Consider the following 17,785-nt stretch of genomic DNA (forward strand, 5'->3'; position numbering starts at 1 on the left):
AGGGTAGAGATCAAGGCAGACAAGCAGAGACAGATGCAGATGGGCAGGGGCAGAGGGGCAGAGGACAGAGGCAGAGGAGGAGGGGTAGAGGCAGAGGCAGACAAGCAGAGACAAACACAGATGGGCAGGGACAGAGGGGCAGAGGCAGAGAGGCAGAGAGGCAGAGGCAGAGGGGCAGGGCAGAGGCTGAGTAGCAGAAGCAGAAGTGCAGAGATTAGAAGCAGAAGGCCAGAGAGGCAGAGACAGAGGCAGAGGTGCAGAGGCAGAGGGGCAGAGGCAGATGGGGAAGGGCAGAAGGGCAGAGGCAGAGGGGCAGAAGCTGCGGTGCAGAGGTCAGAAGCAGAAGGACATAAGGGCAGAGACAGAGGCAGAGGGGCAGAGGCAGGGGACAGAAGACAGTGGCAAATGGGGAAGAGGCAGAGGCAGAGGTGCAGAGAAGACAGGCCTGGGCAGAGGGCCAGAGAGGAAGAGGTAGAGAGGCAGAGGGGCAGAGGACAATGGCAGAGGCAGAGGGGCAGAGACAGAGGTAGATGGTAGGGGCAGAGGTGCAATGCCATAGTTAGGGACAGAGGCAGAAAGGCAGTGGCCGATGTGCAGAGGCAGAGGCAGAGGCAGACAGGCAGGGGCAGATTGGCATAGGTAGAGGGGCAGAGGCAGAAACAGAGGGCCAGAGGCAGACAGGCAGGGGCAGAAGGTCAGAGGCAGAGGGGCAGAAGCTGAGGTGCAGAGATAAGAATCAGAAGGGCATACGGACAGAGACAGAGGTAGAGGGGCAGAAGCAGTGGGGCATTGAACAGTGGCAATTGAGGCAGAGAAAACAGGCCTGGGTAGAGGGGCAGATAGGCAGAGGAAGAGGTAGAGAGGCAGAGGGGCAGAGGCAGAGGGGCAGGGGCAGAGGCTGAGTATCAGAAGCAGAGGTGCAGAGGTCAGAGCCAGAAGGTCAGAGAGGCAGAGATAGAGGCAGAGGGGTAGAGGCTTAGGGGCAGAGTCTGAGAGGCAGAGGCAGAGGAGCAAAAGACAGAGACAGAGGCAGAGGGGTACAGGCAGATGTGCCTGAACAGAGGGGTAGATACAGAGGCACAGGAAGAGGCAGAGAGTCAGAGGGGCAGAGGACAATGGCAGAGGCAGAGGGGCAGAGGCAGAAGGACAGAGGCAGAGGCAGAGACAGATGGTAGGGGCAGAGGTGCAATGCCACAGTTAGAGACAGAGACAGACAGGCAGGCGCAGATTGGCAGAGGCAGAGGGGCAAGGGGAAGAGGCAGATGGGGAGGGGCAGAGGGGCAGAAGGGCAGAAGGGCAGAGGCAGAGGCACAGAAGGGCAGAGGCAAAGGGGCAGAAGCTGAGGTGCAGAGGTCAGAAGCAGAAGGGCATAAGGGCAGAGACAGAGGCAGAGGGGCAGAGGATAGTGGCAAATTGGCCAGAGGCAGAGGCAGGGGGGGCAGAGAAGACATGCTTGGACAGAGGGGCAGAGAGGCAGAGGAAGAGGTTGAGAGGCAGAGGGGCAGAGACAGACAGGCAGGGGCACAGGCTGAGTATCAGAAGCAGAGGTCAGAGGCAGAAGGGCAGAGGGGCAGAGAGGCAGAGACAGAGGCAGAGGGGTAGAGGCTTAGGGGCAGAATCTGTGAGTCAGAGGAGTAGAAAACAGAGACAGAGGCAGAGGGGTACAGGGAGACATGCAGGGGCAGAGGGGAAGATTCAGAAGCAGTGGGCTAGAGGCAGAAGAAGAGGCAGAGAGGCAGATGGGCAGAGGACAATGGCAGAGGATAATGGCAGAGGCAGAGGGACAGAGACAGAGGCAGATGGTAGGGGCAGAGGTGCAGTGGCACAGTTAGAGACAGAGGCAGACAGGCAGGGGCAGATGGGCAGAGGCAGAGGGGCAGAAGACAGAGACAGAGGCAGAGGTGTACAGGGAGAAATGCAGGGGCAGAGAGGCAGATACAGAGGCAGTGGGGCAGAGGCAGAGGAAGAGGCAGAGAGGCAGAGGGGCAGAGGACTTTGGCAGAGGCAGAGGGGCAGAGGCATAGGGACAGAGACAGAGGCAGATGGTAGGGGCAGAGGTACAATGCCACAGGTAGAGACATAGGCAGACAGGCAGGGGCAAATGGGCAGACACGGAGGGGCAGGGGCAGAGGCAGAGGGGCAGAGGCAGACAGGCAGGGGCAGTTGGGCAGAGGCATACAGGCAGAGGGCAGAGTTAGATGGGGAGGGCCAGAGGGGCAGAAGGGAAGTGGCAGAGGGGCAGAAATTCAGAGGCGGAGGGGCAGAAGCTGAGATGCAGAGGTCAGAAGGACATACGGGCAGAAACCGTGGCAGAAGGGCAGAGGAAATTGGCAAATGGGGCAGAGGCAGAGGCAGAGGGCCAGAGAAGGCAGACAAGCTGAGACAGAGGCAGATGGGCAGGGGCAGATGGGCTGAGAGGCAGAGGGGCAGAGGGGCAGAGAGAGGGACAGAGGCATAGGGGCAGAGTCAGAGAATCAGAGGCAGAGGCAGAGGCAGAGGGGCAGAAGCTGAGAGGCAGAGGCTTAGGGGCAGAGGCAAAGGCAAAAGGGCTGAGGCAGAGGTAGAGGGGCAGAGAAGACAGGCCTGGGCAGAGGGGCAGAGAGGCTGAGGAAAAGGTAGAGAGGCAGAGGGACAGAGGCAGATGGGCAGGGGTAGAGGCTGAGTAGCAGAAGTAGTGGTGCAGAGGTCAGAGGCAGAAGGGCAGAGAGGCAGAGACAGAGGCAGAGGGGTAGAAGCCTTTGGGCAGAGTCTGAGAGGCAGAGGAGCAGAAGACAGAGACAGAGGCAGAGGGGTATAGGGAGACATGAAGGGGCAGAGGGGCAGATACAGACACAGAGGGGCAGAGGCAGAGGGGCAGAGGTAGAGGGGCAGAGGACAGAGACATAGGCTGAGGGACAGAAGCAGAGGCAGAGTGGCAGAGGAAGGGGCAGTGTGGAAGAGGCAGAGGGGCAGAGGACAGATGCAGAGGCAAAAGGGCAGAAGCACAGGGGCAGATGACAGAGTCAGAAGCAGAGGGGCAGAGGTTGAGGGCAGATGACAGAGTCAGAGGCAGAGGCAAAGGGGCAGAGGCAGAGGGCCAGAGGTCAGAGAGAGAGAGGCAGAGGGGCAGAGGCAGTTGGGCAGGGGCAGAGGTTGAGTAGCAGAAGTAGAGGTGAAGAGGTCAGAGGCAGAAGGGCAGAGAGTCAGAGGTGCAGAAGTGCAGAGGCAGAGGCGCAGTGGACAGAGACAAAGTCTGAGGGACAGAGGCAGAGGGGGCAAAGATCAGAGGTAGAGTGGCAGAGGTAGAGGCAGAGGGCAAGAGAGGCAGAGGGACAGAGGCCGAAGAGCTGAAGAGAGAGACAGTGGCAGAGGGCCAGAGGTAGATGGGCAGGGGCACAGTGGCAGAGGGTCGGAAGACAGCAGCAAAGTCAGAGGGGCAGAGGCAGAGGGGCCGAGGACAGAGGCAGAGCCGAAGGGGCAGAGGCAGAGGCAGAGGCAGATGGGCAGAGGCAGAGGCAGATGGGCAGAGGCAGAGGCAGAGATTCAGATAAAGAGAGGCAGAGGTTGAGGGGCATAGGCAGAGGGGCCGAGGACAGAGCCAGAGGCAAAGGGGCAGAGGCAGAGAGGTAGAGGTAGAGGTAGACGGGCAGGGGCAGAGTGTCAGAGGGACATAGGTAGAGTAAGAGGGGCAGAGGCAGAGGCAGATGGGCAGAAGCAGAGGTGCAGAGGCCGATTGGCAGAGTCAGAGGGGAAGAGGCAGAGGCAGATGGGCAGGGGCAGAGTGGCAGAGGGCCATAGGCAGAGGCAGAGGGGCAGAGGACAGAGGAAGAGGAGCAGAAGACAGAGACAGAGGCAGAGGGGTAGAGGGAGATGTGCAGGGGCAGAGGGGCAGAGAGGCAGAGGCAGATGGGCAGGAGCAGAATGGCAGAGGGGCAGAAGCAGAGAGGCAGAGTTAGAGATGCAGATAAAGAGAGGCAGAGTGGCAGAGGCAGACAGGCAGGGGCACAGTGGCAGAGGGGCAGAGGCAGACGCAGAGGGTAGAGGACAGAGACAGAGGGGTAGAGGCAGAGTCAGAGGGGAAGAGGCAGAGGTAGAGATGCTGAGGGGCAGAGGGGCAGAGGTGCAGATGTAGAGGAGCAGAGGACAGAGGCAGAGGCAGAGGGGCAGAGGCAGAGAGGCATCAGAGAGGGGCCAACACAGACAGGCAGATGCAGAGGCAGAGTCAGAGAGGTAGAGGAAGAGGCAAAGAGGCAGAGGGGCAAAAGACAGACAGATGCAGAGGGGCAGAGGAAGAAGCAGAGGGGGAGTGGCAGTGACAGAGTCAGAGGGGCAGAGGACAGAGGGGAAGAGGCAGAGGCAGATTTAGAGAAGCTGAGGGGCAGAGGCAGAGGGGCAGAAGACAGAGACAGCGGCAAAGGGGCAAAGGCAGACAGGCAGGGGCAGAGGCAAAGAGGCAGAGGGAGAGGGGCAGAGGCAGACGGGCAGGGGCACAATGGCAGAGTGGCAGAGGCAGAGCAGCAGAGGGGCAAAGCGGTAGAGAGAGGGGCAGAGGGGCAGAGTACAATGGCAGAGACAGAGGGGTAGACCCAGCGGGGCAGAGACAGATGGGGAGGTGCAGAGGGGCAGTGGGGCAGAAGGGCAGAGGCAGACGCAGAAGGACAGAAGCCGAGTTGCAGAGGTCAGTGGCAGAGGCTGAGGTTCATAGGGGCAGAGGCAGAGAGGCAGAGGCAGAGGTGCAGAGGCCGAGAGGCAGAGGCAGAGGCAGATGGGCATGGGCAGGGTGGCCGAGCTGCAGAGGCCGAGACAGAAGCAGAGGGGCAGAAGGACAGAGTGGCAGATGTTCAGAGACAGGGGGCAGAGGACAAAGGCATAAGCTGAGGCAAAGAGGCAGAGGCAGAGGGGCAGAGGACCGAGGCAGAGGGGCAGATTCAGAGGCAGAGGGGCAGAGGGATAGTGGATAATGGCAGAGGGAAAAGGGCAGAGGTAGATGGGCAGAGACAGAGGCACATGGGCAGGGGCAGAGGGGCATAAGTAGAGGGGAAGAGGCAGAGGAGCAGAGGACACAGGCAGAAGTTGAGAGGCAGAGGGGCAGAGATAGAGGCCAAGGGGCAGAGGCAGAGGGGCAGCAGACAGGGGCACAGACAGAGGGTCTGAATCAGTGGCAGAGGCAGAGGAAGAGGCAAATGGGCAGTGGCAGAGAGGCAGAGCCAGAGAGCCAGGGGGGCAGATGCAGGGGGCCAGAGGCAGGGTTGCAGAGGACAGCAGCAGAGGCTGAGGGGTAGAGGCAGATGGAGATGGGCAGAGGGGCAGAGGCATAGGCAGAGGGGCATAAGCAGAGGTCAGCTGCAGAGTGTCAGAGGGGCAGAGGCAGACACAGATGGGCAGAAGCAGGGCACAGAGGCAGACGAGCAGAGGACAGAGACATAAGTAGAAGGGCAGAGGCAGATGGGCAGGGGCAGAGGAGAGGGGCAGAGACAGAGGGGCAGAGGGGCAGAGGGGCAGAGGCAGAGAGGCAGTGGCAGCGGCAGAGGCATAGGTGAAAAGGCAGAGGCAGAGACAGAGTGGCAGAGGCAGAGGCAGATGGGCAGTGGAATTGTGGCAGAGGAGCAGAGGCAGAGGTACAGAGCTAGGGGCAGAGGCAGAGGGGCAAAGGTGCAGAGGCAGAGGGGCAGAGGACAGAGGCAGAGGCAGAGGCAGAGCAGAGGGGCAGTGCGGCAGAAGCAGAAAGGCAGAGGCAGAGGCAGAGGGGAAGAGGCAGAGGCAGCGGTAATGAAGCTGAGGGGCAGAGGGGCAGAGGGGCAGAGGGGTGGAGGGGCGGAGGGGTGGAGGGGCAGAGGTACAGATGTAGAGGGGCAGAGGGCAGAGGGCAGAAGACAGAGACAGAGGCAGAGGGGCTGAGAGGCAGAGGCAGAGGCAGAGGGGCAGAGGCAGTGGGGCAGAGGAGAGGGGCCGACACAGAGGGACAGAGGCAGAGTCAGAGAGGCAGAGGAAGAGGCAGACAGGCAGACAGGCAGAGGTGCAGAGGTGGATTGGCAGAGGCAGAGTGGTAGAGGCAGAGTCAGAAGGGCAGGGGCAGAGTGTCATAGGGGCATAGGCAGAGGCAGAGGAGCAGAGGACAGAGGAAGAGGGGCACAGGCAGAGAGGCAGAGGGCAGAGGACAACGGCAGAGGCAGAGGGGCAGAAGCTGTGGTGCAGAGGGCAGAGGCAGAGGCAGAGGTAGAGGCAGAGGGGCCGAGGCAGATGTAGAGGAGCAGAGGATAGAGGCAGTGTCATATGTGCAGAGGGGCAGAGGGGCAGAGGGACAGAGGGCCAGAGGGGCAGAGGGGCAGAGGGACAGAGGGGCAGAGGGGCAGAGGGCCAGAGGGGCAGAGGGACAGAGGGGCAGAGGGCCAGAGGGGCAGAGGGGCAGAGGGGCAGAGGGGCAGAGGGGCAGAGGTGCAGAAGCAGAGAGGCAGATTCAGAGGGGCAGAGGCTGAGAGGCAGAGGCTAGTGGATCTATATGAGTTTAAGCTCAATCTAGTCTATGTCATGAATTCCAGGCTAGAGCTACATAGTTAGATAATGTCTCAAAACCAAAACCAAAAGACACCAAAATAAAATATATCTCCCAAACACAGCGACAAGGAAACATACTAACCTTCTAATGTGGGCCCTAATGATGACTCTACTATTTTCTGTAAATGGTAGATATCTTGCCTCCTTACTCATTAGCTGTGACTAAAGACACTTAAGGCCATGAGCACATAGCATGCTAGCTGGTGCATGTAGCCCTCACTAGTTCACACATTCCTTGGTGGACCTATTGAGATACAGGTACAGTAAGTCTAAGATGGGACCCGAGATTTGCTCTCCTAAGAGTTTTCAGTGCTGCTGCTGGTCCGTACCTTAAGAACCAGGACACCTGATGAGTGCTGAAGCCTATGAGAAAAGGAAGAATGTAACCAGTGAGACTTGGCACAGGGCGTTGTGGAAATGGACTGGTCAGACACTGGGATTTGAGAAAGTCATCAACTTAGACTGCTTGCTTAGCAAGGAGAGGTAGAGTAACTGTGAGCAAGTGCCATGAGAGAATATGCAGAGAGCAGTGTAGAGAGGGCATTGATCATCTCTCCACATCATTCCTTGTAGACTGGGGAGGTGGGATGGCAACATGCATAGCTGACTTGGTACAGCAGACCCTTGCTAGCTAGTGGCTTGACAGCTGGAGAAAAAAAAAAAAGCAACTCAGGCTTGAGTTTCTCTCCTTAAAAATTCGTGTACTTGACTCCCTGTTAGGTTGTCTCATGGTAAACTATTTGGCAACAAGTTAGAGATATAGTGTGTTCCGTGAGAGATGGCTCCACCCAGCACCCCTGTCTTTCCTTAGTTGTTTCAGTCTTTCTTGTGGGGCTTGCCACACAGCTGTCTGTTTCTGTAATGCTGCCATCTATTGGCCTAGCTTTAAAACTACAACTAAATGGAACATCAGGAGCTCAAAGTACCCTTTTTAAAATTTTTTTTTCCTAAGTACAAAACCCAGTATTTGACACTATGTACATTCAGATACCCTCTTTGTCTAAGCTTTGGAGGTCTTGTCAAACAGAGTGATACAAAAATATGCAGCCAGCGCTGTGATTTAGTATATATGGGTTTCCCATGGCTAGATCTGACTAACCACGTGTCAGAAGTATTTTGGGGGAAAAGTCTATACTGAACATGTTCATACTTCCCCCATAGTCATTATTCACCAGAGAGAGTGAAGAAGAGTGAGAGGGGGCTATTTTTCATTTTACAGATAGTGAAATGAAGATTAAGAGAGATCATTTTCTTTATGTCACTCAGCTAACAAGCAGTGAAGCCAGGATTTGATCCCAATTTGGTCATCTGGGTCTGCCCTCCCCACCCCCGATATTTTCCCTAAGGCCCTCCTGCCAAGTGAGCAGCTGGAGGAGATCTAGATGTAGCCACTTCTGGTTCTTACATCCATGTAAGATACTAGACCAGGCTCCATGACAGCATTGGAGAACAACAGTGTTTGAAAGGGGAAAGAGATAAGCGCTTTGTCTTTGTCTATTAGCAGAATAGGTAAACTTTGCACCAGGCATCAGTAATAGTCTTTGCCAGTAGAATCACATAGATGTACCCCTTGCATGCAATTCCAAAGACTTAGGGGACGTTTTCTTGTTGCCAGTAAACAATCTTTTATCACCTGACACGGTTGAGGTCACAGAGATCCAGGTGGCCTTGGGGCTGGACAGTGAGATCAGGTGCTTCTTGAGGCATCTATGTCTATTTTGCAACAAAAGAACTGTCTGTCCTTTAACCATTAGATCAGAGTAGATATTTTATCATCCACATCTCCTCCAGGGTCGTGTTGAGGTTGAGGTTTTGCAGTTTAGTGAAGCATGACTTTCCTCTTACATGTGAAACTCGGTCATCTTGGACTTGAGTTTTGGCCCAGGGGTATAATATTTGCATAATATATACAAAGTCTTGAATTTGATCTCCAGCAAACACACACACACACACACACACACACACACACACACACATCAGTTAGTCATCCCAAGTAGTTTTTTTTCCTGTGAGGTTCATCTATACTAAAGTTTGTGTGACAGAGGCTGTCTTTTCTAATGGGAAGTGACAGGCTTGCTCACAATGACTAACCCACTAACTAACTGCTAATCAGTGAACAGGCATCAGCTCACTGGGCTCTGATCCACGGGGGTTAGCATTCCCGTTGTGTGCAGATAGAATTTCCTTTGGAGATCAAGGCCTTTTCCAGTTTGGGAGGTGCTCTCTGAATATGGATCTGAGAACCAGTGGTGTATTTCAAGATGCTTTCCAATGCTGAAAGTTGTAGAATGCCCCCTAGTGGTATTGGAGCGCACAGCTTTGGGGATTCTCTTGCCACCTCTTTGCAACTGCTGCTCACAGAGCCTGCCATGCCATCCCGTGTTCTGTCATTCCCACCTTTCCCAAACCTATCCCTCTTCATTTGGGAACCTGGATATAGAGAAGATGTAAGGTCAAGTCTCTCTTTGAATGATTAAATTTTGGCAGTGTGGCTTCTCTCAAGCATGCTCACCCTGGCTTTGGGCTTCCTCTCATCCCATTCTCGCTGTTGAAAGGGAAGGGGTTAGGAGATCTGGGGATGGGTGAGGGAAGGCTCATCTTTAGGACAGCAGTGGGGCCAGGGCCAGTGGTTCTTCAAAGAGTAACTGTGCCTTCATAAAACAGGAGATGAGCTCATTTTTTTGGACCCTCACACAACCCAGACTTTTGTTGACATTGAAGAGAGTGGACTAGTAGACGACCAGACTTTTCATTGCCTGCAGTCTCCACAGCGGATGAGTATCCTGAACTTGGATCCTTCTGTGGCCTTGGTGAGTATTTCAAGGAGCTTTGATGGTAACCTATTTACAATATGTTCCCTGGCAATTGGTTGTTAGGTAGCATAGCAAGAGTGCACTTTTTCAGCACCCCTAAATGAGGCATGGTGATATGGTAGGTAAAGAATGGACCCTGGAGCCAAACTTTTCACAGTAGGCCCCAAGCTCTGCTACTAAACTGTGTAGGAAAAGTCACTTAACCTTTCTGAACATCCATCGTCACATGTCTAGAAGTAGGGACACACTATTTCCCTCTTTATTTGGTCATGTGAGGTGTAACATATATAAGTACTCAGTACAAGACCAGGCACACTGTGCACACTGCATAAAGGTCCATAGCATTAGTATCTCTCACCCTATTCCTTATCACCTTCCAAAGTTTGCCATATAAATATAAGGTGGGAAAGGACTAGGAAGGGATAAGGGAGTAAGAGTCCTTGAGAGGTCAGCATCTATTTCTTGATGCCCAAATCCAGGATGTCTCAGGTGTGCTCCGGAAAGTGTGATTTCTATTAGCATACATTGAAAGGGCCCCCTCTACGTCCTCATTTCCTGTTTCATCCATCAGCACACCAATGGCCAAAGAGTGAGCAGTACCCCCTTGCTTGGGACCATTCCTCCTATTGAGGAATGACCGTCAGGGCAGGACACTGCTGCTTCTCACAACTCTAAGAATTTTTTTTTTGAAGAGTCAAAGCCATCTTGTTTCTAGCTAAAAGTATTATTTGGGCTTTTGTTTTCTGCTGTGATATATATATATATATATATATCTCCTTTTATATATTATGTATCACACACACACACATTTCCAAGTTAAAGTGTCTAGCAGTGTTGATGGGCGAGGGAGAAGGTAAGAAAGAAGACCAGGAGAAAGAGGGAGAATGAGGAAGGAACAGAGGACAGAGGGAAGGAGGAGACAGGAGGAAGGACGGGAGAGAAGGGGGGGAGGAGGGGTAGGAGGGAAGAAGAGAGAATTGCAGGGTGTGCACATATTTTAGGCAGTGATTTAGGGGAGAGATAAGCCCAGCCAGTCAGGCCTTCCTGTGCTGTCAGGAAGCTGCATGGCAAGATGGTGACCTACCTCCTAATTCTGGGAAAATTGTTCTAACTTGGAAAGGGGAATTCTAAGTAGTGTTCTTCTTCCCCACCCAAGGGATTTTTCTGCAAAGAAGAGAAAGACTTTGATAATTGGTGTAGCCTTGTTCAGAAGGTGAGTATGTATAGATTTTTTTAAAAAAAGCATAAACATGAAAACTACTAAAGATGACTGTGTTTTTTTAAGATTACTTTTTCATAACAACATGAAAACAGTCTGATATAATTTAGTTGCAAGAGGAGGAAACGAAGATGAAAACGAACCTGTCAGATGTGGAGAACTCAACATAAGTTTGGTGAAAGTGAACAAAAACTTTTAAGTCTTTGCAGGTATCAGCTGAAAGACTCAGCAATGGAAGTTAACATTGCAGCTTGCTAAGGCTGCGAGGCACCTGAAACTCGCAGCTAATATTAGGCTGTTTCAACCCTCCAATTGCCCACTTCATATTGCTCACTCAGCATTTCTTCCTTACTATATGTTTGCAAACGTGAGTAAAGGGACAAAAGTGCGTTCTGGGTGTTTTATTGGTTCACTTACAACCCAGTATATTTCATTATGGTTTAGAGGACTTTTCCTTCTATTAACTGGCTTATTTATATCAAATACAGGCATGTGACCACTGAAAGGGATCAGTATTTGCAGAAGTCTGTGATAAGTGATTATTTCCCTTTTTTTGGTATATTGTGTAAAAGAGAATTCTTACATATGTTCACCAATCTCTGTATCCATTTCCCTCATTGCTAGTCTCTAACACATACAAAATAGATGTCATATATTGATACACATTCACTGAATGAATTAAGGGAGATCATAGGGAGTATTGTTTAAAGCATCAGGTGGGGTACTTGGGACATGAAGCTCTGTCTCTAAAACCAAAGTACTACAAGAGCCCAAGGTGTTAAAAGCAAATAGAGGAAAGATTTTTCTTCATAATGAACAAATGATTAACACTGACATCCCTAACAGAATCTGTAACCTCAGGTAATAGTTTAATGAAATGAAATATAGAGTTTACAATTATTTGATTATTTATTTGAGAGAAGTTATTTCTATGTGGCTCAGGCTAGCCTGGAACTCAGTATGAAGACCAACCTGGCCACAGGCTTGTGATACTTCTTCAGTCCCCATTGTACTAAGATTATAGATATGAGCCACTATGTCCAGTTTAAGAGAAATATTCTTATTATTGGTGTCATCATGAGAATTGAATGCATAGCCTTGCACATCCTTGGAAAGTTCTCTGTCAGTAAGCTATATCCCCAGCCCATGAAAATTATTATTCATTTTTAATGAAAAAAAAGCCCACATGTGGTCTTATTGTTGTAGCTGTATAAATACTACTCACAAATAAATCGTATAATGTGTTACACATATATTTCCTTTCTTTTTTCTTCTTCCAGTTTTACCTCTCTCACCCCCCCTCACACACACACACAAACACAATATCTATCTATCTATCTATCTATCTATCTATCTATGGAACACTTTCTTCTTAACATGTCTCTCCTCTGTCTTCATGTCTTTTTTGTTTGTTGTTTATAGCCCACTATATTCAAATTGGGTTGTCTGAATTGCTTTTAACAATGGCAATTTACCAGTGGTTACCACTGTGGAATATGACCTCCTATATATTCATAGCCACAAGATTTACTTTTTAAAGATTCATGTTTACCATCATTACTTTTATGTGTCTGTGTGATCATGCCCTGTTTATTCAAATAGTTATGGAGGCCACAAGAGGCCACTGGGTCTCTGGAGCCTTAGAGATTGTGACATTGTGGGTGCTGGGTACTAAATTTTAAAGGAGGTATTTCCATTTCAGAATGTTACTGTATCATTTAAATTAAGATACACTCCTTTTTTTCTTTTTAACATTTTTCTTTAAGTTTTAAAATTTTATTTACAAAATTTATAAAATAAATTACATATATATATATATATATACATATATATATATATATATACTTTATATTCTATTTGTATTCTATTTGTATGTACACCTGCATGCCAGAAGAGGGCATCAGATCCTATTAGAGACAGTTGTGAGCCACCACGTGATTGCCAGGACCTCTGGAAGAGCAGCCAGTACTCTTAACCACTGAGCCATCTCTCCAGCTGCTAGGATATGTTTCTTAAATTTGAGCAAAAACTGAAGACATGCAAATGTATACCAAAATTCTCTTAGGGCATATTTAATTAATGGCATTTTAAGGAACACCTCACCCCTACAGTGAGCTGACCCTGTATACCTGGCAAGCCCCTGAGCCTCATGGCTGGACCAGTCCATACTAGGCGGCTTCATTAGCTATCAGCTTTAGTGTCCTTGCTGGGGTCATCAGATGATTCAAGTAGAGGATGAATGTATTTGGTAGGCGTTCTTTTTCACACTTGTCAACTACCAGGCTATGCTCAGGGTTTAGATTTACGAATTGTCAACTAAACAGACGAGCAGTGACTCCATGGTACTTACAGCTGTTCCTTGGTCTGCCCAGGAAATTCTAAAGGAGAATTTGAGGATGTTTGAATTGGTTCAGAAGCACCCATCACACTGGCCTCCCTTTGTACCTCCAGCCAAGCCAGAAGTGACAACCACAGGGGCAGGTAAGGAATTTTTGTAAGCTCTTGGCCAGCAGACCCCACCTGTTACAACTGTTGCTGCTATAAAAGCCACTGTGGCTCACCTCATTTATGGAAAGTGGTATTTAATCTCATCCAGTCTGAGCAGAGTGGTGCTTCTACTTATTATAACTTTTAGAGAAGCTGATATTTGTTGGCTTTAAAGAATAATAACAAAAAGAACACTCAGTGTAAAAGATTTATCATTGTGAAATATAGATTACTACAATTTGTTTTAGTATAACAAACCAGAGGCCTGGGTAACACAAAAAGTAGCTTGAGGTTTGAGTTGGTAGTTGTGTACCTGTAATTACTCCAAATGATGAGGCTAAAGGATCCTGAGTTCCAGGCCAGCTTGAGCTACATCCCAAGACCTCATCTCAACAAATAAATAAACCATCGGAAAGACAACGAGGGCAGAGTAGAGCATCTTAAACAGACCACTGTGATCAGGCCTATAGAAACAGGCCTGATGGTTTTGAGTATTAAAGAAAAATTATAATATACTAGGCCTAATTGTATATTTCCTCCAGACAAACCTTGCTTTTAGCAAATTGATTCAAACATGCAGAGGGCCAGTGGCTGGGGAGAATCTTGATGGAGAGTATCAATCCAAGTGTCAAGCTTTTCTCCGTTCTCTATTCCAACAGAATTCATAGAGTCGACTGAACAACTGGAGGACTTTGAGCTGGAGGAAGATTTTGAAATTCTGAGTGTAGGCTAGTTAGAACTCAGTGAGGTGGTCTTCTGCCTTCCATCGGGCATCACAAGCACATGAAAACTTTTCTGGTCAGCAAGTGCCTGATATGCAGATAGCATACAAACTCAATAACAATGATGACTGAGCCAGTTGTCCCTTGTTCAGAAGCAAAACAAAAACAGCAAATCAATGGCACCGAGTCACCCTGGAAAGACAGAAAACTATGGAGTCTAGGAGAAGATTGAGAATCCATTGCTCCCCAGCTCGTCTTACATGGCGACAGCAAGTCTTCAGCAATGGAAACGAGGGCATTTGGAAAGCAGACAGCATCTTCCATCTTGCTGCAACTATGGGCAGATGAGAGATGGTTATACTATACTACTCCACCCTTTCAGGTGGGGCTAAATACTAAGAATAAATCTGTTTTCTTGTTCAAATAATAAAATAAATGAATCAGGGAGAAATACTCTTGTTAAATTATCTGAATATGCAGTTTACATAATTGTAATTTTTATCAAAATATTTGTCAAAATGATGTCAAATATACACTTCTTAGTTGTCTTCCTTTTGGAGAAACCTGTTTGATAGGTCACAATCTCCATCCTTACTGATGCTTTCATTAGATGTCACCGTATCCTTCAATCCAACCATGATCACTTGAAGCAGAGATCAGCAAACTTTTTCTGTAAAGATAATATTTTAGTCTTTGTAGGCTGGGTGGCCTTTGTTGTAACTATTCTCCTCTGTAAAAGCAGTCCCAGACAATATGCATGTGACCGAGCATGGCTGTACTCTAATAAAATTTGATGTACAAAAGCAAGAGGAAGGCTGGACTGGCCTTACCAATCGCTCACTTAAAGCATTGATTTTTGTTTGAAGGTTTAAATAAATTGTTTGAATTATACTGTTTTGGTTGAGAACTATATGTAGAAAGAACTATTCATGTGGTGACATTCAATCTGTCCATTAAATACAAGTCCAAGACGTTTCAGGACTAAAAACTTCCTAAGTTTGGAAGCACATACTCATGAGGTTATCTGTGCTGAATACGTGACAGGGAGAATTCTCAACTCTCCACAGTACCTCCCTATCTTCCTTTTGTTTTCTCTTTAAGTGTGTGTTTCACATGGGTCTGCATTTCATCTTCATTCTTTACAGAGATCCACAGGAGGCCAGTATCTGGAGTCTTGGAATAGCACTGAGAAACTCACTTCTTTCCTTAGGTTCCATCTTTTTCTTTTTGTTTTCCTTCCTTCATTTCCTTTTTTTATGCCAGTATGCTAAATATTCCATAGGTTCAAAATTCAAAAGAATGGTATTCAGCATAATACCATTTTCTCCCTTGGGTCATTTTCCTTCCCTGAAAACTCCTGGGTTATTCGTGTTTATCCTTTCACAGGCTCGTTTTATGCATATGCAAACATATGCACATAGCTATTGCACATGAAAGATACATGCATGTGCCTACTTATAGTTTAGATTTCATCTTAAATATTTATTTGTGTACATATGCATATATTCACACCGACACGCATGACATCTTGGAGCAGAAGTGGAGGTCCTCGTTGGGCATCAGGTGTCCTCTTTTATCACTCTCTGTATAATCTTTTGAGAGAGGATCTCTCCATGACCCTGGCTCTCATGTTTTCTTGGTTAGAGTGGAAGACAGTAACACCCAGCCATCCTCCTGTCTCCACTTCCCTTGAAGCTGGGGTTAAGACATACACAGAACTAGTTGCTTTTTCGTGTGGGTGTTGGGACCCAAACTCCAGTCTTCCTGATTGTGTAGCAAGCACTCTTAACTGCTGAGCCACCTCTCTAGTCAGAAGATTTCATTCTACTGATTTTAATGTTCCCCCACTTTTAACTTCTTGGTAAATGATCCCGAGGCCAGTGAAGAGTGCAAACTCCTTTCTTGAACTCTAGCATGTGAAAGAGATAACAGTGGTTGTGTGATGATTATGAAACATGTGGGTTTGTTGACCAAGAGAAGGTTCTTTCTGCCCTTTGACTAAATCATTTTCTAATTTCCCCTGTCTCAATGTTTTGCCACAAAGTGTAGTGAGAAAGGATATTAGGAAAGTCTTTCAAAGAATCTCGAAAAGCCGAATGTTCGTATTTCATTAATTTTATTTGCTATGTACAAAGCTGACACCATTTGTTACTTATCTAGGAGGTGATAACAAGAGCTCAGAATGTACTTGTTATGCTTTGCCTGCGTGGGCACGGTTTACATAGTACTCAAGGAAGCCAATCACCTGCAAGGGAGCGCTTCATGTCAGTGGAACTGATTGTGTTCTCCGCAACTGGTAATTAAAATGAACTGCTTCAAACAGAAGGCAGTATACTTCATGGCCAGCTCAGAATGTACCTCGGGTCTGCTAACATTGGTGTGTGCTAGATTTTTATGAAATTAAAAAAAAAAAACCCTGTCAAATAGTTTAAAAGGCTACCCGTGGGAGGGTGTTTGGATGGCCATTTTATCAGAACACCTCTAAGAGCCTCAGCATGCAAGGAGCCAACACACTGCAGCTTCAGTTTGTCACCCTGCATAAATCTGGGTGGCATTTGGAATAACTAGGGACTTCTGAGGAATGGGGACATGAGCTTTACCTTTTGGTTCCTGGACTCAGAAGCAAAACTGCTACCTCTATATGTATTTCTCCTTCTGCCCTAGGCCAAGAAGAAGGAGAAGTGATTCTCATGTCTTTCTGTGACAAGCTTGATCACACTTATCGAATTCTTGGTTCCACTTTGGACTGGGCCAACTTGTCTTATATCTCTAGATGTGGGACCAGGGGACAGTGATTTGTCTAGGACCAAATACTGGCCTTTCAGCCTTTCCTACTCAAGATGGGGCATGGGCTTAACAAAACTCTGCAAGGAATCACAGCTCAGTTCTGGCTATAGGCTGGTTTCTCATTCCAACACTACTGCCTGTCTAAATATAATAGGCTGCCTTCAGTAGGGAGGGCTAGCCCTAGGCAGACTTGAATTATCTATCATATTCAGCCAGAAACGTATTTTTAGGGTGGAAATCCTGAGCTTTAGTTTGACTCAAATGATGTGTGGTGACGTCTTGTCATAAAGACATAACTTCGCTGTTATAAAGAACTTCCAGCTTAAGGCAGTGAAGAGAGCTCTAGCCATCTTCGCAAGTGACAGCTTAGCACACCTTCCTAAGGTAGCCATGAGTAATCACACACATATCTAAATGGAATGTTAGCACCAGATGGATGGAAACAGGAAAGCAAATCCTAGCACAGTGGGCTCATCTGTTGGGTCTGAGGGTTGGGATGACCATTGTCCAGTAGTCCAGTCCAAACGAGGCATTGATGTACAACTTGACAGGCAGATGGGCTCAGGCCTTCCTTTCTCAGACTGTTGAGGTGAGTGTTGTGAGGTGGGCTGGATGACGGGCAGTACCCTACGGGGTTTTCATACACACCTGGCAGCGGCTCACCCTGGTGTGAAGCTGCCCAGTTTTCAGCGTCTCAGACACGGGCTCTTCCCGAAACTGCCCTCTCTCCTCCACCGTTGTCAGCCAGAAACTGTACTTGTTGGCAAAGTAGTGGCATGTACCACGGGCGCCGCTGCACTCAATGAAAGGAGTGGCCCGGAAGTCCTCAAGACACGAGCCAGGGGAGACTAGGGACTGGCCTCCACCCTCAGCCCCAGCAGCAGTGTGCTGAAACAGAAGGGAGGGGTCTGTGTGAGCTCTGCCAGAAGTCAACACAGAGATGCTCCATGGCCTGTTTCTACAGGACTTCATATGTGCACCATTCTAGAACTCTGGACCCCTCCAGATCACTCAGTTTCTAGCCTGCCTGATGAACCTGGGCTTCGGAGGCAAGTACTGGCCATCCTCTCTAAGCAGCTCCTTTGGGACCTCCGTGATCAGTGATCCCATTCCAACCAATGTTTCCCTCGGACTTCACAGCTGTGTGAGGTTTACCTTCAGCTCCCCATTTCCACAGGTGTGTGTGTGTGTGTGTGTGTGTGTGTGTGTGTGTGTGTGTGTGT

General features: G+C 48.9%; 2 protein-coding genes across 11 annotated transcripts in view; one reads left to right on the plus strand and one right to left on the minus strand.

The window, feature by feature from the left end:
* Positions 1-14,666, plus strand: part of Atg4a (autophagy related 4A, cysteine peptidase) — a 210,350-nt gene extending 195,684 nt beyond the window's left edge. For 7 of the 8 annotated variants that reach the window (NM_001379681.1, XM_017318600.2, NM_174875.5 and 4 more), the window contains 4 exons: positions 9,199-9,344; positions 10,504-10,560; positions 12,939-13,047; positions 13,713-14,666. In NM_001379681.1, coding sequence (NP_001366610.1) covers positions 9,199-9,344; positions 10,504-10,560; positions 12,939-13,047; positions 13,713-13,786 — 386 coding nt within the window. In that variant the 3' untranslated portion in view covers positions 13,787-14,666. The remainder of the gene's footprint in view (positions 1-9,198; positions 9,345-10,503; positions 10,561-12,938; positions 13,048-13,712) is intronic. The other variant, NM_001379682.1, reaches the window with a different exon arrangement.
* Positions 14,667-15,874: 1,208 nt separating this feature from the next.
* Col4a6 (collagen, type IV, alpha 6) overlaps positions 15,875-17,785 on the minus strand; it is a 308,693-nt gene continuing 306,782 nt past the window's right edge. For 2 of the 3 annotated variants that reach the window (NM_053185.2, XM_011247883.3), the window contains one exon: positions 15,875-17,450. In NM_053185.2, the coding sequence (NP_444415.2) occupies positions 17,190-17,450 (261 nt within the window). In that variant the 3' untranslated portion in view covers positions 15,875-17,189. The remainder of the gene's footprint in view (positions 17,451-17,785) is intronic. The other variant, XR_003953035.1, reaches the window with a different exon arrangement.

This window comes from Mus musculus, chromosome X, assembly GCF_000001635.26.
Source record: "Mus musculus strain C57BL/6J chromosome X, GRCm38.p6 C57BL/6J".
Lineage (NCBI taxonomy): Eukaryota > Metazoa > Chordata > Mammalia > Rodentia > Muridae > Mus > Mus musculus.